This window comes from Miscanthus floridulus, chromosome 6, assembly GCF_019320115.1.
Source record: "Miscanthus floridulus cultivar M001 chromosome 6, ASM1932011v1, whole genome shotgun sequence".
In the NCBI taxonomy this organism is placed as follows: domain Eukaryota; kingdom Viridiplantae; phylum Streptophyta; class Magnoliopsida; order Poales; family Poaceae; genus Miscanthus; species Miscanthus floridulus.
Window position 1 is genome coordinate 108,747,399 of NC_089585.1, and position 22,081 is coordinate 108,769,479.

The 22,081-nt window shown below is 46.4% G+C and overlaps 2 protein-coding genes and 1 long non-coding RNA gene across 3 annotated transcripts; 1 reads left to right on the forward strand and 2 right to left on the reverse strand.

Annotated features, from left to right (window-relative positions):
• The first annotated feature begins 10,419 nt into the window (after positions 1-10,419).
• On the forward strand, positions 10,420-14,004 carry LOC136456547 (uncharacterized). Its single transcript, XM_066456452.1, has 3 exons — positions 10,420-10,675; positions 10,768-11,002; positions 11,584-14,004. The coding sequence occupies exons 1-3, from the start codon at positions 10,493-10,495 to the stop codon at positions 12,018-12,020; spliced, it is 855 nt and encodes a 284-aa protein (XP_066312549.1). The 5' UTR covers positions 10,420-10,492; the 3' UTR covers positions 12,021-14,004.
• Positions 14,005-14,199: 195 nt separating this feature from the next.
• LOC136456546 (serine/threonine/tyrosine-protein kinase HT1-like) lies at positions 14,200-15,708 on the reverse strand. The gene is made up of 3 exons (XM_066456451.1): positions 15,295-15,708; positions 14,685-15,143; positions 14,200-14,430 (listed from the first exon to the last, which is right to left on the reverse strand). Exons 1-3 carry the CDS (start codon positions 15,658-15,660, stop codon positions 14,323-14,325), a joined length of 933 nt encoding a protein of 310 aa, XP_066312548.1. The 5' UTR covers positions 15,661-15,708; the 3' UTR covers positions 14,200-14,322.
• A 1,018-nt stretch (positions 15,709-16,726) lies between these two features.
• Positions 16,727-20,812, reverse strand: LOC136456548 (uncharacterized). Its single transcript, XR_010759445.1, has 5 exons — positions 20,503-20,812; positions 19,881-19,965; positions 19,743-19,785; positions 19,453-19,606; positions 16,727-19,199 (listed from the first exon to the last, which is right to left on the reverse strand). It is a non-coding gene; the product is annotated as an uncharacterized lncRNA (long non-coding RNA).
• Between the last annotated feature and the right edge of the window lie 1,269 nt (positions 20,813-22,081).

The window sequence follows — 22,081 nt, forward strand, 5'->3', positions numbered from 1 at the left end:
CGTGCCTTGCCCAGCGACAGCCCGCCCCCGCCCCAAGGTTGTATTTTTTTCCCCGAAAAAACAAATGAAACATCATCGGCTCCTCCCATCTGCGACTCGCGGCTAGGGTTCCCCGCCGCCGCTACGCCGGTGCTGCCCTGTGGCCGGCCGCGGCCCGTCGGCGCTTCTCCGAGGCCGGCCACCGCAGGCCCCGGGCCGGCCGCCCATCGCCTGGCCACCTAACGAGCCTGGCAGGGCCACACCCACCGCCGCCTCCGGAAGGCGTGGTCCTGGCTGCGGCTGTCCGCGCGCGTGGGGAGCTCGGGCGTCGTCGTGCTCACGGGCGACCAGAAGCTCCAACCGGTCAAAGTCATCGGGCTCTGGCACTCCACGGACGCGCGGCCGCGCCGGGTGGCAAATCCGTCTGACCATAGTCTTCCATTCGAGTGGATCCACTGAAGATCTCTCGTGGAATGGAGCACGCGTTGACGGTGGTAGGCGAGGAAGCCGAAGATGAAGGGGAGCTCAGCAGGTGCACATCCATGGAAGCGTTTCAGGGGTGAATGTGTTTGGTACGCTGACTGAATTCGTCTTTCATTTGATTGGATTAGTTGGATGGACCGTCATGTGTTGGATTTTCTCTCGCTTAAGTTGAACCAGATTGGAGGATGGTCTTTGGATTCCATTTATTTGGACATGGATTGTATACTCTTCATTCAGTTCCGTTTCCCATTATTCTATCTACGAGTCCAGTTATTCTACAAAGTGAGTGTTCTGATCACAAGCTATGTTTTTTATTAGGTACTGTATAATGGGGATGTTACGACAGGCTTCTCTTCATAATTTTGCACTCACGGAAGGTATTAGGAGGACAGAGGTCTTCTCCAGTTGTTCATGGTGATGAAAGCATACAGACGCCTCACTACTATGTTCTATTATGGACAGTGCATTCTCAAATTTCACCTGCTAAGCACGAACAAATGCCATGGACATGACTCATACTCGTGCATACAGTTTCTTTTCAATCAATTGCATTTGATTTGTCATGAGGCTCCAGCACCACTGGTGAGGACCTTGTGGTGGCGTACTTCACTGCCGGCGCCGTGTGGTAGGGGCCGTGAGATGCGAGGACCTGGCGGCGCGCTATGTCAGGGAGCTTATCAAGGGGTGGACATTAGGTTATGTATATAAATATAATACTATTCAACAATTTTTTGGAGTGGATATTAGGTTTCTTGTTGAGATGAGGGATGCATTCATGATACAGGTTCTTGAAAAGAACGATGATTCAATTGTTTGGAGTAAATTGGTGAAATTGAAAAAATTGCTTCCCATTGCCTTGGTTCATTAATATCTAATAGATGGAATTTGTCTTTAGAAGTTTTGAGGAATGGACCTTAAGTTAATAATGATGCATAAAAATAATGCAGCTAATGCGTGTCTCCTCTGCTACTCACTTACATGTTGTGATCCTTCTGTACTAAAATCCCCCATCCAACTTCTAACACTGACTTGTTGATCCTTTTGTATATTTCTTTGGTTCAAGCTCCACAAATAAAGTTGTGTTGGCATTTAGGCATATTCTGAAATTTCTAAGGAATTGAACCTTAGGATCACCGGGTAGCCATGTTGTGAATTATGATCATTGTTTGTGTAACATAAGCATCTATTCTTGACACGGATACAACTATTATGAATTTTCTTTGGGATCTTGAGGCAGGGTGATTTTCTTAATAGAAAACTCTAATGTGGTCTCTAATTCAACCATTTTTTCCTAAGAAATTCTACCTATAAGGTGAACAAGTTGAGAGAAAGATTGAGAAGAGACATTAACTTATGTCATTTAAATGCCAGTCCCTTTTTTATCGAACAAGCAAGACCATCCATATGAGCTTTTTTTATATAAAAAATATTGACATAGATAAAGCTGTTAGATACTTTGCACCCACTATCGCCCAAGTTCATGCTTGAACCCTATCCTCCTGATTGCAGCCTCCTTTTTTTTTTGCTGGTTTTGCTGTTTTTTGTTTGTCTACTTAAGCCCTGTTTGGCAGGGCTTCACTTCACTAGTGAAGCCATTTTTTTTTGCTTCAGCTCCACGAACAGTTCCACCGGTGGAGCTGAAGCGGTTTTGGTAAACCGTTTGGCAAAATGGCTTCCCTGTGAGAGCATGTTTTTAGGGGCCTGGAGGAGGAGCCGGGAGAAGCCACTTTTTTTGGCTCTATCCCACCCCAAATCACTGTGAGAGCATGTTTTTAGGGGCTTCACAAGTGAAGTTATTTTACTTTACACCGTTTGGTAGAAAACGGCTCCAAACGGCTCTTAAAGCCGGTGGAGAAGCCCTGCCAAACGGGGCCTTATTTTAACATGTAGCTTTAAAAATGTTCAGTTCAGTAGCTCTACCGAATTTGTGGAAGCTAAGAAATAATTTATACTTTTGGAATGATGTTTGGACTCCCTGAACCAATTCAACCAGTGGTTTTCAGTTTTTCTTTGGAAGCAGCAAACTCAAGACCTGAGATGATTGAGATGGGCCGAGCCGCTTCCGCGAGTAAGTCTGCTCGCCCCTGGCGTTGCCGCCGCCGCTGGTGGCGCTGCCTTCACCTTGTTCTTCAAATCCCGGCTAGACATCGCGAGACGAAATCCGGCGAAGACGCAAGGGCATCTGAGACTGATTTGGGCGAGAATGGCGATGAAAAATGACGCGGCTGAGGCATATATGTGCGGATTTTTTGTGTGAATATTTTACTGGATCCGCGCAGCATCAGCTCAAGACGACTGCTCCGTACAATGCGAATTCAGCCGTCGTGTTCGCCTGGGAGCACGAGCGCTCGCTGTCGTCTCGCGACGCGACGATTTCGCTCTCTCTCCTCATTTACTGTAGCGTACGCCAACACTCTCATGGTGTAACTGGTCAGCACAACACACCAAAGAAGCGGTTGGCCGAGCCAGTCCGGGTTCGAGTCACGGCACCAGCTTCTTAAGATGAAAATCAGGGGACATCTCTCCCCCGGGTAAAATCATTTACTGTAGCGTACGGGTTGATTTATTAATGTATTCATCAATCTGCATATCCTACCCACATTGAGGCCGCGTTTAGAAGCCAAAAAATTTTGGTTTTGGGTACTGTAGCTCGTTTGTTTGTATTTGGTAATTAGTGTCTAATTATGGACTAATTAGGTTCGAAAGTTTCGTCTCGCGATTTCTCACTCAACTGTGTAATTAGTTTTTTTTTCGTCTACGTTTAATACTCCATACATGTACCGTAAGATTCGATGTGACGGATACTGCGCAAAAATTTTTAGAAACGGGCCTGACACATATGTAATCATCCTCCCACCGTGTAGAGCTGGGTCGTTAGCCGACAGGTCTCGTCGCATCAATTCCCATCGTCCTACTCAGCCCGAATTTTTTAGTCACGGTGCTTATCGATTTCATCAGCTCCGTGCGTTTGGTGGCGATCGATGCTGATCCGAAGGAGCGGAGAAGGGTGTAGCTCAAGCTCGTCATTGTCATATGCTCTGGGCTGTGGCGATGTTATCTGAAGCCACGCCACACCGCCGAGTCGCCGACTCGCAGACCCTACCACTCGAATTCCCATTGGAAACAAACCGTTCTGATCCGATTTGACTCTGGGTAACTTGGTGGAGTTGGCTCCGAACTGGATCAGTTCATGTACTTGTCTGGGTGAATGGATGAAGCTGAGAGAGACGGGTGCTGAATCCACTGTAGGCAAGTTAGGCCAAGATATGTGCCTGGACTGAGGATGACAGGTGTTCTCCGAGCTGCACCTGCACACCAATGTTCTCCCTATATAAAATAGTTCTTTTTTTTTTATTTGATTGGTGTCTAGGGACACCGATGATAGTTGAGGCAGGATGTGCTCAGTTCGCTGTAGTAACAAGTTTGACAAAGTACAATTAGCTAAGTACTTCAAATTTTATAGGATTAACTTTGGATTTAATGTGACCCGTAGTATGAGAAGTTCCAATTTTTTTTTGTTCCTGACTGCATTAGTGTTAATTCCAGTATGAGATGTTAAAGGACACCTCCCTTTTTGATTGCATTGCATTGGTATTTGTCTTTGTCCAGTAAGATTTTTGTTCGCTTGTCTTTGCAATAGCTTCCTTTGTTCGTTGTTCCATTCGTCTACTAGATCAATAATACTCTTCTCTAATCTACTAGATCAATACTCTTCTCTAATCTACTAAATCCATTCGTCTACTAGATTCGTTGCTTTTTCTTTTTCTCTTGAATTGTTGCTTCGTTTCCTGCAACAAGTTGGTAAGGATTTGCTGCCTTCTATAACTTTTTGCAACTATTGCAGCTTCAGAGCTGCATATTAGATTGGACAGAGGAGCAGAACAATGACGATGCCTTACTGTGGGTGGACGGGTGGAAAACCAGGAAGCTGCCAAGTGGACTGCCAGTGGTTCCTCGGTCCTCACGTCGTCGAGTGTACTGCTGCTCAGTTCATGTACCCTTCCGTCTCTGCCTCGCTCCTATGGCTTCGGTGGAATCTGCACATTTAGCCATGGCGATGTGCCGCTTTAGCTGCTGTGGAAATATTGTAATTTTTCGTATGTTGTCTTTCTAGCAAACTGTAGTGCAGACTGCAGAGTGGTAATTTTAGTTTTGGCACTTTCTATAATCTGAAAATTATTAATATGGAGAGGAACGGTTATTGTTCTTGTGATGCATAGGAATTATATTATATGCTTTATTAAATATATGTACCGTGCTCAAGTCATGATTTATTCTATATATTTCTCTGAAAATGAACTGATTCTTTCCATTTCATTTTTCCAATATATGACGGATGTTTTTATGTATATCCCTAAATGAAGCCGTGCCGTTAGCACGTGCACTGTACTAGTCTCTGTAAACATAGACGTATATTCTATTCCTAAGAGCACATTTGGAACTGCTAATTCAGTGATTAATTGACAGTGGTGGTAGACAAAGGCCACTGACCTTGGTTTCACCATGTAATGATAATCCTGATAAAAAGTGGAATGACGCGAATGCTCCGAAATAATTTGTTTATTTTAGCTCTACCTTAATTCGTCCCGTAAGCATTAGGGGATGGCCGGAGAGTTATCCTGAGACATTGACCGATTGAAAAGTTTCCTCGGGCAAAAGTTAAAACTGCACCTACAATATATGCAACCTTTTGCCAACCTAATCTACTCGAAAGTGTTGTTAATTCCTGACGACGATGATCATTTATTCTATAATACATTACCTGTTGCTTTCGCCGTAATTGTGCATCAAGCCAGCACTGAAATTTTTTCCCTGGCTTCCACCGGTAACACTGAAGTTTGGCTTGCCAAGGAAAGGGACTCATGGGGTGATTTGTAAATAAGAGTCCATGGGGGTAGGACCCGGATACCCACGGCAGACCATATGGACTGCGTCCCCAGGAACGGCCCAGCTCACAAGACAGAGCCTTGTGGGGCACGACGCTGCTCGACGAAAGATATTCTGAAGATACTACGAGAGCTGTTAAATACGTATGATCACATGATTACTGTAATCTGTTATTACTTTCTGGTTATCTCTCAGATCTAACCGACTTGTAACCCTGTCCCTAGACTATATAAGGCGGGCAGGGACCCTCTTCAAACGTACGCAACATCATACGATAGGCAATACAATCCAACAGACCACAGGAGTAGGGTATTACGTCATACTGACGGCCTAAACCTGTATAACTCGTGTGTCTCTGTTGCCTTTTTGTTCTTGATTACACGCATCTCGGCCGATCAATCTACCTTCGTGGGATACTCCTCGGAGGACTGCCGACGATATTCTGTCGACAGTTGGCGCGCCAGGTAGGGGTGTGCGTGTTATTTCTATGTCGAACAAGATGGTATTTTTCGCAGGCTCTTCGTCCCTCCTATAGCTCGGTCGGATCGATCTCGTGGATCATCAACGCTGACGGAGTCACAGAGCTCATCGAGCCGGTGCAGATCGATACTGCGCCAATCACTCCAACACCTGCGATTGCAGATCTGATCTCGGAATCGTCTCCGAGGTCGTCTTTGTCGATAACTCGCCGCCTACTACCATGCCGACCAGACATCCTGTCTAAAGCTAAGTCACACTTTAATATTTCTCTAAATATTCTCCAATCTTCGTATATCGCCATAATGTTTTTCCGAGCTATTTTCTCCATGTTTGCTCTCCAAACGATTTTCTGAACCTCCGAACAATCATGTTGACGCTCGAATGTTCCTAGAGACAGTCCTGTCTCCGATTCCTCCCTACACGTGCACGAGCGTCTACCCTCTGCATTATGGGTGGTCGACAGCGGCTCCTTAGCGACGCTTTGTTCTTCTTACACGCACACGGGCTCCGCACTCCGCGTTATGGTTAACGGGCTAGCTAGGGTTAGAGACTCAGCTACACACTAACTAGTCGGACGATTTATATTAAATATAAATACATCTTCACACCAACTGATCACCGAGCTACATACGCTATTTCATCGTCATTGCTGATTTTTCTCCGGAGTTCATATATTTTTACATCATGTGCTACCCGTTCTACATATTTGTATTGTAGGATCATCGTTCAGGTGATCGGACCACCTGGTGCTCGGACTTCTTCACCGATCAACTGGTCAGACCGCTAGGTTCATGGACTTTATCGCCGACCAGTTGATCAGACTGTTCACCGGTCGCTTCTACTCAATGCTCACTTCACCACCGACCAGTTGACCAGACTGTTCATCGCCTATGCTTCATCGCCAGCTACGTCGGGGACTCTTCGATGCTCGGACATCGCCAGCTATGCCGGGACTCCTCGGTGCTCGGACATCGTCAGCTACGCCGGGGACTCCTCGGTGCTCGAACATCGTCAGCTACGCTGAGGACTCCTTTGGTAGTCGGATCTTGCTACGTCTCATCGATGTGCTATCAAGCTGCTCCATGTTGTTCTGATCAGGGTGCTGATCTTGGGCTGCACGTCTAGATCTTGATACGCGCATGTCAGATGACGTTGGCAAGCTTTCTTCTATTGACGGTTTCTGACCCTGGCACCACGTGACCACGTCACCTACTGCCCGGCTCGGAGACTAAGTGGGCACACTTCACCTTGCTGTGAATGTGTTTTTCTCTTTTCTGGGTTACACCCGGAGATTGACTGCATGCTCGGCTGGTCTTGTGCTTTTCTTTACTTTAAACCTTGACATCACGTGACTACGTCACCTAGTGTCAGGCTCGGGAACTAAGTGGACACACTTCACCTTTGCAGTGAGTGTGTTTGCTTTAATCTGGAAGACTTCACGTCTCTTTAAGATGAAGATTATCTCCCTTTCTCGTGGTCGGACTCTAAGTGGGCACACTTGGTCCACCGCGAAGAAATTTTCGATTCTGAACTTGAGCTCCTTACATCCTTATGGTAAGCCGTACTTGTGTCACGCTACTCGGCGACGGTTCACGCTGCTCGGCAATTCCTCACAACTGCTCGACAACTCATCACGGTGGTCGGACCATGAGTTTGACTGCTCGGCTTTGTTTGTACCTGCTCGGACAAGCTCAAGACGGCGTTGCACAACGGGTACAAGGCGCTCGAGGACTAGCTGTGGGGGGTACGACCCCGGATACCCACGACAGACCACGTGGGCTGTGCCCCAGGGGCGGCCCAGCTCATAAGACGAAGCCTTGCGGAGCACGACACTGCTCGGCGTCTCCCGCAAGACACCGGAAAGATATCCTGAAGATAATACGAGATCTGTTAGGATATGTATGATCACATGATTCATGTAATCTGTTATTACTTTTCGGTTATCTCTCAGATCTAAACGACTTGTAACCCTGCCATCCGGACTATATAAGGCGGACATGGACCCCCTCCAAACACACACAATATCATACGATAACCAATATAATCCAACAGACCACAGGAGTAGGGTATTACGTCATACTGACGGTCTGAACCTGTATAACTCGTGTGTCTCTTTTGTCTTCTTGTTCTCGATTACACGTATTTTTGTCGATAAATCTACCTTCGTGAATACCCTTTAGAGTACCGCCGACGATATTCTGTCCACAGAGCCATCGTTGATTTATTAATGTATTCATCAATCTGCATATCCTACACACATTGACACATATGTAATCATCCTCCCGCCGCGTAGAGCTGGGTCGTTAGCCGACAGGTCTCGTCGCATCAATTCCCATCGTCCTACTCAGCCCGAATTGTTTAGTCACGGTGCTTATCGATTTCATCAGCTCCGTGCGTTTGGTGGCGATCGATGCTGATCCGAAGGAGCGGAGAAGGGTGTAGCTCAAGCTCTTCATTGTCATATGCTCTGGGCTGTGGCGATGTTATCTGAAGCCACGCCACACCGCCGAGTCGCCGACTCGCAGACCCTACCACTCGAATTCCCATTGGAAACAAACCGTTCTGATCCATGATCCCTTTCATGAATCATGCAGAGAACATAGAATCGTATGGTTTTTTTAGTCATTTCTGGGACCTTCAGGAAAGACCTTGTGGGTTGTGGCGGAGCAGGAATGGTTTGCCGGGTCATTACTTGCTCATTTTTTGTCATGGAGCTAGGGCGCTTTTTTTGTCGTTCATTAACCTTATCTTAGTCCTGACTACACATGGCATGTAGCATGTACTGGCCTTGCCATTGGTCATTGGTCAACCATTGTTTAGCTTCTAATTAGAATGGTTCGTTCTCCACAAGTGGAGTACTAGAGTATGGGATTATGCGATCGCGAAACCCTGTCTTGTATTGCGATCGCGCGTTTTTCACAACAGCTATCGAGATAGGCAATACAGCGATCTTCTGACCTGGCAGATTGGAGAAAATATATGTAGTGTCCACATCAGGTAGTGAGAGATCGAAATCGACCTGCACCGTTGGAAAAGCAAGAATTAATACAAATCGTGGTGCAGACATCTTTATTTCTACTAGCCAAATAATGCAGAACTATCCATGCATATCGGCGCCCTTAACATCTCCCTGGATTTAATGCAGCGGTAATCTCAAATTATTTGATGTAGAGAGACGTGATGCGCATAATAGTACTAAGATACTACTTACACCCAGTCTGCAGCTCATATAAATCTGGAGCGAAATTCACGTGTTCATCTGAAATTCAGATCTCGCGCGGGCACCGCACCTTGCCACGACGCTATTCCTTCACACGCACATGTGTGGTGGTGCGTGCAGTGCCGGTGGTCAATGGTCAGTCGATGAACAGATGAGGGATCGCCGATGTCAGCATTACCGACGCGGATGTTCGTAGGAGTACTTGGTACGCTCCTGCATCCTGCAACCACCGAGGCGCCGGGCGGATATGCCGGCGGGTCCGGGATGCGGAGCTTATCCGGTTTTATCCAGGCTCGTGAGCGCAAGCCACGGACGGAAACATCCGGGACTCGTGAATTCCTGCCGTCCAGCGGCAGCAAGTCTAGCAAGGCAACAACCAAACCACCAACCAGCGCCACCACGCCGGTGACCGCAGCGCGGCGGCCCATCGAGTAGGTGAGGACAGCGCGGAGGCGGGGACCCGTCGTGGAACCATTGGAGCCCCCAGGCCCCAGGCAAAGGAGTTTGGAGAAATTTTCCACGTGTCATTAAAAAAGATCGTAATGTTCCGTGTCTCTGAAAAAGTTCAGTAGTCTTCAGCGTCACTGTTCTAATTTTTTTTGTGCCCTCCATGCCATTACCGTCAGTTTGGGCTCTAACGCCGTCAAACTACAGGTTGTGAAAAATCGAAAATACCCTTAAGTCTAAATATGTCATTAATTTTTTTGAGCATTTAACGACCTAAAATGAAAAAACTCAAAACTAGAAAGTTGTAGATCTCGTCGAAATATATAATTTTCATATAAAAATTATTTTTATTTAATTTTGCAAAAAAAAATATGATTTGATATGATTAATATATCTTAGAAAAATCATATATTTTTTGTGAAATTAAATTAAAATAAATTTTATATGAAAATTATAGATCTCGACGAGATTTACAACTTTCTAGTTTTGAGTTTTTTCATTTAAAAATTGTTAAGATGCTTAAAAAAAGTAATGACATATTTAGACTTAAAGGTATTTTTGACTTTTCACACCTACAGTTTGACGATGTTAGAGGCCAAACTGACGGTAGTGGCATAGAGGGCATAAAAAAAATTAAAACAGTAACACTGAAGACCGAACTTTTTCAGAGACACGAACATTGTGATATTTTTTAATGGCACGGGAATTCCCCCGAGGGGATTAGGGGAACGAGGCCGCGAGAGGGAGTTGCTGGATCGCCTGACGTGGATCCGTGCTGTTCCCGTGTCCCAGCCAACAGCCAGGCCCCACTTGCGCGTCCCCAATCGCCTCATCCGCCGCATATCCCTGGGGCCCACAGGAGATCAGCTACCACTGCCCGTTCGTCACGTCCCCACGCTCCCGGTATATATATGAGCTTCTTCCCCAGCCACGGTCGACCGAGTCGGACGGAGAGCACCGTTGTTTGCGCACTAAATCGCAGCACAAACACACACTATGGTGATGGAGGAGACGATAGACGGTGAGATGAGCTTGTCGAACATGGTGCTGGGCTTCCTGGAAGATTTCGAGAGGGACCAGCGACGGCCGGAGAACGACGACGACGACGACGAGGGCTCCAGCGGTGGCGACACCGCCGAGAGCAAGGCCTTCTGGCAGACCCAACATTCCCAGCTGCACGTAAGTCCTCCGTCCATTCGATAACCAGTTCTGTTTCGATTGCGTGTTCTGGTCCTGAGCGATGCAAATATGCGTGGATGTGGATGATACAGGAGGCTCTGGCCAAGACGAGCCCGGCGGAGAGCAGGATCCGCGCGGACACGGAGGAGGCCGTCAAGAGCATGCGCGCCGCGGCCTGCTCCTGCTCCTGCTCCCGCACGGGGCGACCCGCCGCCCGGGACTGCCGGCTGTGCATGCTCCGCCACGTCGCCGACCGGCTGCGCGACGCCGGCTACAACAGCGCGCTCTGCAAGTCCAAGTGGACGCGCTCGCCGGACATCCCTTCAGGTAAACTGCTTACGTCGCGTCGCGTCGTGATTAACCTCTCTTCATTCTACTGTAAACGCAACAGAGAGGAATAGGAGTATCTGTATTACGGGACCTTTTAGCCAAGAGAAGATTCTTGTATGTACAAAGCAAAAGGATTTTTCGCGTACATACATGCTGCAACTGGCTGATTTGTTTAGCTCCTTGTCAAATAGGAGTATCTGTTTTTTGGGCGAGTAGAATTATGCTGCCAGTAGTGCCTACCTGCTATCCTGTATAAACTCACATGGTTCACATGGACCTGGTCATCCTCCGATGACAAACGCTTCCCAGCTGATACTCCCACAGTCCTAGTACTAACAAACAGCCAGGCAAATGTCAGGGACGCGTCTCTTTCTCTCACGGTTCAGCTTAGCGGGCACCACTTGCAGCGTCCACATCCACCCTCTCTGACGCAGCGAACTGCAACACGTTAGCGCCGAACATCCCAAAAATCTGAACCAGATATTCGATGCCGAACAAGTTGGTTGGTTCGTTCTGCTTCACGAGTTGGCCAGTCCGTTACATGCTGACGTGTTTCCCGATCCACTAAACCTTTTCAGGCGAGCACAGCTACGTGGAGGTGGTGGTGCAGACGAGGAGCGGCAAGGCGGTGCGCGTGGTGGTGGAGCTCAGCTTCCGCGCCGAGTTCGAGGTGGCGCGCGCCAGCGCTGGGTACCGCGCGCTGGTGACCGCGCTGCCGGAGGCGTTCGTGGGCCGGGCCGACCGGCTGCGCGGCGTCGTCAAGGTCATGTGCGCCGCGGCCAAGCAGTGCATGAAGGAGAACAACATGCACATGGGGCCCTGGAGGAAGCACAAGTACATGCAGGCCAAGTGGCTCGGCACGCCCGAGCGGACGACGGCGGCCGTGGCGGCTGCGGCGGCTACGCCGGTGGTGGTGGTTCCGTCGGTGACCGTCGGCTCGCCAGAGCAGCAGACCAAGTTCAGGGCGTCCATGCTCACCTTCGACTTTGGCCGGACCGCGGTGGAGGCCGCGTGATGGACGCATGACGTGTTTGGCAGACCGCTAGGGGAGTATATATATATACTGCCGAGCTGCATTAGTAGTTCTACTATACTTCTATATAGAGTGTCAATATACGGGAAGAAAAAAAGGTTTCTATAGAGTGCATCACAGATGGTTTTAGGTTTTTGTCAGGATTCAGAAAGGCGAGCTGCAAGCTCAAAGCTCATGAATTTTGTTTGTAACTGAAGAATGCCCCTATTGTATTGTAAGGAATGCAACTGAGCCTCACTTGCGCTGGGCTGACAGACCTTAGCCAACTGGACGCCAAAGATCTGAAGTCCTGAAGCGGTGATTTGTCAACCAATGCGCTCAGAATAATAAACATCCACTTGTTAAATTAAATTAAATATTATTATGAAGTCACAGTTGACGATAAAATTACGTCAGATGTACAAGACTGAACAGTGTGCGATAGCACCAACCATGTAACTCTGTTACTAGTCAAAATACACATGACAAACCATGTAACTATAGACAGGAAATCATTGACAAACCATGAAGCTGGATTTTGAAAAAGCTTTTGATAAAATAGAACATAAGGTGATCTTGGAAGTAATGGAGATCATGGATTGAATCCATCCTCAACTCTGGTACATCTGCTGTATTATTAAATGGAGTCATAGGCAAAACTTTTCACTGCAAGAGAGGTGTAAGGCAAGGGGACCCTCTGTCTCCACTACTTTTTATTTTAGCAGTTGATTTGCTCCAATCCATCATCAACAAGGCAACTCAGCTTGGGCACTTAAGACTACCAATTCCAGCCCCAACCTTGGATTTCCCCATCATCCAATATGCAGATGATACCCTGATTGTCATGGAAGCTTCTGCTACTCAGCTATTTTTTCTGAAAGGTATTCTACAATCCTTTAGTGACTCAACAGGCCCGAAGATCAATTTCTCCAAGTCAATGATGGTGCCCATAAACTTGAGCAATGAAAAACTGAACCATCTTGCTAGAACCTTTGGATGTGCAACTGGTTCCTTTCCTTTCACCTACCTTGGTCTGCCCATGGGCCTTAGCAGACCAAAAGTAGATGATTTTCTCCCATTAATCAACAAATATGAGAGAAGGCTGAATTATGTGTCACCTTTTCTCAGTCAGGCTGGCAGGCTTGAAATCACAAACTCAGTCTTAACAGCTCTCCCAACTTTCACAATGTGCTCTATTGCTTTGCAAAAAAACTGTGATTAAACAGATTGACAAGTACATGAAAAACTGTCTCTGGAGAGGTGCAGAAGAGAATGCAAGGAAAATGGCGAAGGCTGCATAGCCCATGGTATGTATACCAAAATGTGAAGGTGGTCTAGGTGTTTTGAACATTCAAACTCAGAATGAAGCCCTCCTACTCAAGCACCTGGATAAATTTTTCAACAAAAGAGAGATGCCATGGGTAAAGCTTATTTGGGATAAGCATTATAGAAATGACAAATTGCCAAACTCCACAACCCCTAGAGGATCCTTCTGGTGGCGTGATATTTTGAAGCTACTGGAAAAGTTCAAAGGTATGGCAAGTGTGCTGGTTGCTAATGGCAAAACCTCCTGAAGAAACAATAATGCACCTTCTCTTTTACTGTCCATTTGCTAAAGACTGCTGGAGGTGTCTAGGATTTTCAGTATGCTGATCAACTCACAATACCCCAGATCTTTCAAGAATGGAAAACTCTACAAAATGTTAGCTGGGCCATATGGTCGATGAGACATGATGTTATCTTTCGAAACAAAAACCCCTCAGTAGAAGACTGCAAAAGGGTGGTCACGGTGGAATCCCTCCTCTTTTTGCACAGAACAAAGGCTAGAATCACCCCCTGCTTGAATCATGGATAAACTCCAACTTGTAATATTTTGGATTTTTTTCTTCTCCTTCTCTGTACCCTGAGTTCCAGAGAGAGAGAGAGCGCGCGCGAGAAAGAGTGGGAGTTTGTAGTTTACTCTGTCTTTTTTCCTGTAATTCTGTCACTCTGTTCTGTTTTGTTTAATAAATTACAGTAGGAGCCTCTGGCTCCTCCTGATTCCTCAAAAAAAAAAAGACAGGAAATAACTAAAATTACATGTTGTTGCCTATCGGATTAGCACGGTCTGGAAGGGAGAAGATACTGAATGATGTTTCAAAAAAAAAAGATACTGAATGATGAACAGGATGGCTATGTTTGAGCTTTTGGACCCAGTGAGCAAGCCAGTTCTTGTGATCATGAGTCTCACGGCAGATCGAGCTTGGCATATTGTCGAGTGTCCGATCTCTGTCAAGAGCAGTCTTAAACTTCTCCAGTATCTGAACTATTTGACAGAAGTCAGGTCTCTCTTCTCCAGATGCGAGGCCCAACATTGCTCAATTAGAAGTCGCACTGGTGCTGGGCAGCTAGTAGGAATTGCCGGCCTCACATTCTGAAAATTAGAAAAGTATGCTCATCATTTGGATTTTCCAAAAGTATGAAGAGTCATGAGACAAAATGCTTTTTTTTTTGAAGTGTATGAAACAAAAATTCTATGTAGTACTTTTGAAACTTCACCATACAGTGTTGCTATTTAAAATGTCTCAACATATTGTTTCTTTAGCAACAATCTCTTAATTTTGATCAAGTCAGTGAATATATATTACCATCCACATGCAGGGAAGGAAATGGGCATCAGGTTATTACCTTGTCAAAAACAGCAAAAGCTGCTTGAAATGGATTCAGTTCTTCATATGGTATCGTTCCAGAAAACATTTCCCACAAGATAAGGCCAAAGCTGTAGACATCGACTTTTCGACCGTATGCCTTATTATGTTTCATCATCTCTGGAGCCATCCATCTGAATGTCCCAGTGTCATTTTCCAGAGGGTCACAGTGCTCTTCTTCACAAGCTATTCCAAAATCAACAATCTTTGCAGAAAATTCTTCGTCGAATATGATGTTATCTGGCTTTACATCACGATGGGCAACTCCCTGCGAGTGAATGTATGCCATGCCACGTGCGATATCCAAGCTAATTGAGATGATCTTGTCCAGGGGAAGAGCTTTGTGATCCAGCTTGTTCAAAAACGCTCCCAGAGAACCACCAGAAAGGAATTCAGTGATGACACGGAATGCTGGTGGACTGCTGCATGCTCCAACCAGCTACATAGAAAAAATGTAGATGGAGTGAGGAGACTCATAAAAGCAAGGTCATAATCTGTAACTATATACTCCGTGTCATGATAAAGGATGGGCTTTCATATCCTGAATTTCAGTATGCTTGCACTCAATTGAGGGTGAAGTCGTTAGTTACCTTGATGACATTAGGATGATTGAGGCGTGACAGAGTGGTGACCTCCGTGTTGAACTGCTTCTCAAGCTGAGCAGCCAGCTCTTCATCTTCCTCGTCATCAGGCTGTCTGATGAACTTGACAGCAACAGGCTGCTCTTTGTAGATTCCGTGGAACAACCGGCTGTGAGCCCCGGACGCAAATCTGTGCCCAATGAGCACCTGGGAGCGATCGACGGACCATTTCCCGAGTACCTCCTTCACCCTCCCGTTGGCATGGCCTTCCTTCCTATGCTTCAGCTTGCCCGGTGCCCTCACCGGCGCCGGCGGACTCCGCCAATCTTCCGGCCGGTCGGCGCCAAGTCGTACGCCTGCACGAGCGCGGCCCATCCGCTGGAGCTAGCGCGGCCCAGAACTGGAGCGACGAGCGAGCGCACGATTGCGACTCCGAAAGCGGCGTCCAGGTACCGGGTACGTATGTTTTCTTTTCTTTTCTTTCTTAACACGCACGTGCGTGTCGCACGTGTTTCTAGTATGATGTTTTTGTATCTATATATAAATGTACGATGGAAGTTGTTCCTATAACACCACGGTACCAAAGCATTATTATATATGTATAAACAAAAAGTTTTTATAGAGGACAATTCCTATATAAGTTTTGAAGTTAATTTGTATTCGCGTGTCCTTAAATTCGGCTTTGATTCGCTTCTTTTTTTCATCCGGAACCATGTTTTCCTCTCATAAATTCATCCAGATTCCTCCAAAATTCCTCTAAACAAACGGGGCCATAAAAAATATCATTATACTCAGTGTTTACAACCCACATGACCTGGCGACAATCTTTACAACCCAAACTCAATCCATTTGACCGTTTGATTTTGTTCATTGCATATACCGATATCCAAGCTTTGGTAAGAAACAAGCGCCCTGTTCGCTTGGCTTATAAGCCGTATTTTTTCAGCCAACGAACAGTATTTTTCTCTCGCAACAAATCAACCATCAGTACTTTTAGCCATGGCTTATCAGCCAAGCGAACAGGGCAAAGATTGTCTGGGTTGCATATGCCTTCCGTCCCTCTATTAGGCATCAATGCATCATGGTAGTCTATTCCATTCTTACACATTTTTTTAACATTAAGTTGTTTTTTACAGAAGAGACAATAAAGAATAATATATCGAGACATCAATCTAAGAACCACTTACGCCTAAAGAGTATTAAATTAAACTGGCATTAATTCTATACTTAATAAGAAGATATTCATTGCCACCATACGCCTATGGCCTTCTCCTTGGTTGTCATTGTCGGTCGATTTTCTCCTTTGGTTGAGAATGTATGACATGAGCTGCATTAGTGCCCGGGGTGCTTCCAGGAGACCAGGGCTAAAAATTAGCAACTAATAATTCAACCAAAGCGCAAGCAGATCATTTTTAAAAATGTGCGTTGATTAGAATAAAAGATGGGGCAGGAAAATGTGACAAGAGATATTCAAATACTAAGGCCCCGTTGGAACAAAGGAATGTAAAACAGAGGAATGGTAGGAAACACAGGAATAAAGAAAAGTAAAAAGTGGAAAACTACATGATTGAAAACCATAGGAATGAAACATTTGGACTGTTTGGATTGCAGGAAATGAAAACCATAGGAATGAAACATCAGAAGCAGCGTTCCCTCCGTTCCCTTGTGTCGGAGTGGATTTTCTCGTTCCTGCGTTTTGTGTGCAAGCAGTTTCCTTTCCTCTGGAACGGTAGGGAAGCTTCCTTTGTTCCAAACGGCATCTCTCGTTTCCTTTCCTCCGGAATTGCTTCCTCCAAAATTCCTGTGACTTTCCTCTAATCCAAACGGGGCCTAAAGCCACTGCACTACAAATCAACTTAATCGACCATGAGAGTCAAAATAATGAGGATAAAAATTTAAGGTTGCTTCAGATAGTGCAATTAAGCAAGATAGCAGGAGATAATGTCTTATTGAAACGTCTCATTTGATTAATCCTTCGAGTGTTTTTTTTTCATTGCAGAGTTTAGTTTTTTGGAATCTTCTCTGTAGATCTTACTAAAGTAATAGGATGTGTCGGGTATCATAAAACGGGTACTCCGAGCGTACACCAAAAAAAGTCACTTAAATCCCATCAACAATGAAGCCAGAAGGTAAGCCATGGGTTCATCACCAGCCCTGTCCGAGCCCACCGGCTCTCCGCCTCGCCTTAGGCCTCGCACGGGAGGTCTCGACGCCTCGACGAAATCTCCGCCTCGCGCGAGGCCTCTCGCGGGAGGCCTCGGCAAGGAGCCCAATCTCCGTCTCGCCCGAGGCCCCGTGCGTACGGCCTCGAATGAGACAACTATTCTCCGTGTCGCTCGAGGCTGGCTCGTCAATAACCCGTCGCTCCCGCCTCGACCAGTCTTCCCAACAGCATGTCACGTCCTATTAATGCGTCAACCACTCCCGCAATCTCAGCCGGACGACGGCTCGACACCACGGAGTGGCCGACGGGACGAGAAGTCGCATCAACGCCATACCGGCTAAGACAGGGCGCGGCGGGGATTACCGGCCACTGTGTTCTGGCGCTGTGCCCACGATCAGCGCCTGCACTACACTGTGCCCCGCATTCCCCGCCCCGAAGACAACGCGGCATGGGAAGTCTGGCCCGGGTCATCATCGCCTCCGAACCAATGTACCAGATCGACTGCTCCCTCCGAGCCTCGGCACTCTACGTCGGGGCCTCGGCTATCTCGAGATTCACGTCTGCCGAGACCCCCACCAGGGTTCGGCCTCGGCGCCAACCGAGCCTCAGCCTCGCGCACAGTCAACCCACAGCGACCCGCACGCTGACCGCCGCGCCCGCTTCGAGGAAGCCCTGGAGCTCCCATGATGCACAGGATCGGATGTGACCAGCACGTCGCCCCAGCGCTTCAAGGACAGACCACTCCGACGACCACGCCGCCACAGGAACAAGCTACAGGGCTCAGACACGCCGCCTCCGTTCGCACGACGCCGTATAGTTAGCACACGTACCACCCTTGTCATCCCTTCAACTATAAAAGGAAAGGACTTAGGCCATTTCTGGGGAGAGGACACATGCACCCACAAAAACAACACCCTGTAACACGCATACTGCCCGGCCGCCTGAGAGCAACGTCTCAAGCAGCCCGCATCACTCCACGCTGAGACCTGGGACTAGTTCCATCTCTCACCCAGCTTGTAACCCCCTACTGCAAGCACTTCAGTGCAAGGAATACAAGATCGATCTCTCAGACTGGATGTAGGGCATCGATTGCCTGAACCAGTATAAGCCTCGTGTCTCTTTGCATCACCATCCGGGATCGAAAACACGCAGTACAAATTTACTAGTTGGTTGAGGATCCACCGGTCCAAAACACCGACAGGATGATTACCGTTCTAATCAGAAACACAACTTTTTTCAGCAGAAGTGTTGTTTAGACAACTAAAAACTGCAACAAGATTTAATATTGTACAGCCTATTCGGCTGGGCTTATACGATCGTATACGATCATGGATTATAAGCTGTAACAGTATTTTTCTCTCACACCAAACCAGCCAGCATTAAATAATCCACGATCGTTTACGACGAAACGAACAGGCTAGTAGTCAGTCTCAGGAATTTTATGAGTTCATATGGGCACACATAACGATTAATGCATCATCTTGAAACCAAAATGAAATAGATAACAGGTTTATGTTTATTCCGGTTCCAGAGCTCCAATTAAATTGGAAAAAACACAGTAACCAATAAACATGAAAAATAGTTAATCTTACCTTGGCAAAATAAAATACCTTTTTTTGTTCCTGCAGTAAGCTCGTAGCTCCAGTTCCATCTAGTCATAATGCATTAATGCAAAAGTTTATGAGAGTTTCCACCAGACAGCCGCGTCAAAACTAGGTGCTCTCTGAAATCCCCCCACAACCGCAATCTCCTTTGTGAGAAACCAAAACAATTAGATAGTGCCAGGCTTTCTAAATAAAAATCGAAGCATCAAGCAACAAACTTCAGCAAGCAAATAGTGACAGATAAATTTTGATAGCGCACAACCACCAGGGTATTCAAAACAGAATAATGCACAACATGTCGGGTGAGCGTAGATTATTGTGATGACAAGATTAGTGCGCATAGCAGGGTTGTTAAAAAAACTGAGAACAGGACAATGGAACATCTTAGTGTCCACTTACACTGATTCAACGTTGTTTTAGAAGCTCTGTCTGCATGCCAGACTCCCACAGCGTTGTCTCCTACAAAACTGACTCTAGCGCTCATATTTGCAACCAATGCAAATCCTCTCCCAGTCTCAGAGCGACCTCCAACCTTCAGTAATGTTCACATGTGCTGACAAAAAGGGATCAATTGCGACGCTAGTATCAGTAAGGATCTATTGAGACTCTAGTATCGATGAAGTCGCAATGATCGACCGGCAAGCAGAAAGAGTGTTGGTGGTTGTTAAAGTTTTAAAAAAATAGCTTACAACTAACAGATGGGTTTATATTTCCAGTAGGAGGAAGCAGCAGCTGACAAGTAGTAACAAAAAAACCATGAGACGACACATCGGTAATTTTGGAAGATGGTTCATAAAGATTGATTGAAGCATACGTAGCAAACAAACTTTAATATGTGAAGAATCCTTTTCTGTCTGTCATCAGAAGTTGAAGTGGAACAGCGATGCCTATTCCTCTGTAAGGCAACTTTACCTAGAAGAAAAAAAAAAGGATCACTTCAATTCAGCAGGGAAGTACTCATTTTCTTTTGAAGAAAATTCAGTAGGGGAGACCACATATAGATGAAGGAAATACATTAGAGGACACCACGCCAAGTCAGATCGTGTATTACAGAAACCAATGAAGGAACCACATACAAATAAATAAAGCTTCACAGGTTAACAGGTATATCAAAACCAGTTAACAAAATCAAGCCGCGCAGCATGTTTCAAATTATTAAACTGTAACAATTGTCAAAAAAGAAACATTAAGGCATACAAACTCCTGAACCTGTCAAAAAAAAATAGCTTTCTACCTAGGACCCCTCAACAGAATTTTGATTGCATATTTACCCGAGTGGAATTACATGAAGCTATTTGGATCTATAGACACTCAAAAGTCAAGGCCAAATCAAGTTTGAGGTAGAACAAATACCACAAGCGCTTACAGTATCATGGCAATTCCCAAAGAAACATTGAGCAGACTGTAAAGAAAAAATATAGGAACTCAAAGGACTTGAGATTGCTATACCTTGTCCAACTGGTTGAGAAGCTTCATGGTTACTTACTTAGGAGATGATGCACGACTGTTGTATCATGACAATCTTCTTGAAACAAGACTTTATTATTAACACACGAATCACCCTGTGGGCCAAGAGAATCTGATTCTTTAGATGGAACAGAAGACCATAAATTGGGACAATAGTCATGATCATGTAGCGCATCACAATTTTGCAGAGCAGTATTAGCTTTGTACAGTGAGAATTTTTCCAAAGTCCAATATCTGTACTGTTTTGTTTTACCTACGACTTCAGCCTGCGAAGTCAAAATGAATTTTTCAAGCGTAGAAGACACTCGCCTAATGAGCACTTTCGGATTGCACTTGCCCCCCAGGCGTCTGCAAAGCTGATTGGAATGAGAACATAGATTGCTAATTTCAAGAAATAAAGAAAACTAACAACATGAGATTAGCAACAGTAATTATTAAGTGTGTGTGTGTGTGTGTGGGGGGGGGGGGGGGGGGGGGGGGGGGGGGGGCGCGGCGGGGTTCGCTGTCGTTACTTAGGTGGCGGCGAAGCCACGGAGCGCATAACTGACCATGAACATCATGAATGCCTGGACTTGAGCGATGGCGACGACGACGGCAGCCGCGAGGAGAGAGGCGAGGGCCTAGAGAAGGTGGTCATGGCCGACGCTGAGCCGCGTCGGGGTCGGGTGGGTTCGAGGGGACGGGGGTGGATTGCCGATCTGGATGAAAGAGGGGGTGCGGGGGGGGGTGGGGATGGGGATGGGATTAGCGATTTGCATCTGTGCCAATGGATCAAAGAAGGGAGTTGCCGGTCTTGCGCGACGTGTGCCGACGTGCCGTGACGAGGACCCGCGCGTCACGCTCCTCCAGCGGGCGGCGGGCAGGCGCTGGAGCGAAGGGGAAGGCCATGAGGCCTGAGCCCCTGCCCTCAGCAGCGGCGGCGCAAGGTGGGCAGACGAAGGCGCGGAAGATGGCTTGTCGATCTAGTAGGCAAGGAAAGAGACAGAGAGCAGCAGGATTGGAAAGGGCGTCACAGATTCACAGGCAAGGAAAGAGGCAGATCGGAGGACGCGAAAATCTCGAGCGGGTACAGGAGGCCGGGTACTTTGGTCGGGTGAAAAAGGTTTGCGAGCGGAGGGAGGCTTCAGCTGATTTGAATGGCGGGAACGCGTAAGACGTCTCTCAGAGTGCGTAAGACGGAAGATGGCCCACAATTTGATTAAGGTATATATCGTCAGATTTAAAGATACTTAGCCATCTAAGGCTCTAGATATAGAGTGGGTAGAAAATTTTTAGGTAACAACTATTTTATAATTTCTTCGCTCTTTTAGTAAAATAAATAAATAATAGATATATATATATAGGCAACTTTTGTTTTCGATTCCGATTCTCCGACGGGGTATCTAGACACGTATGTTTTTCTTTTTTTTCTCTCTGACTCTGAGGTACGTATGATTTTTTATTCTTCTTTATCTTTTTATTAATCTTTCTTTTATTTCCTTTTCTGAATTATGGTTCTTATTCGTTTTTGTGTTTTATTTTTTCATTCTCTTTTCTTTGGTTTTTCTTTCTATTTCGTTTA

Coding starts and splice junctions, on each gene's coding strand:
- LOC136456547 (XM_066456452.1), top strand. CDS start 10,493: ATGGTGATGGAGGAGACGATAGACGGTGAGATGAGCTTGTCGAACATG. Junction 10,676..10,767: donor CCCAACATTCCCAGCTGCAC/GTAAGTCCTCCG, acceptor TGGATGATACAG/GAGGCTCTGGCCAAGACGAG. Junction 11,003..11,583: donor CTCGCCGGACATCCCTTCAG/GTAAACTGCTTA, acceptor AAACCTTTTCAG/GCGAGCACAGCTACGTGGAG.
- LOC136456546 (XM_066456451.1), bottom strand. CDS start 15,660: ATGGGCCGCGCTCGTGCAGGCGTACGACTTGGCGCCGACCGGCCGGAA. Junction 15,144..15,294: donor ATCATCCTAATGTCATCAAG/GTAACTAACGAC, acceptor TTTTCTATGTAG/CTGGTTGGAGCATGCAGCAG. Junction 14,431..14,684: donor CTTTTGCTGTTTTTGACAAG/GTAATAACCTGA, acceptor TCTAATTTTCAG/AATGTGAGGCCGGCAATTCC.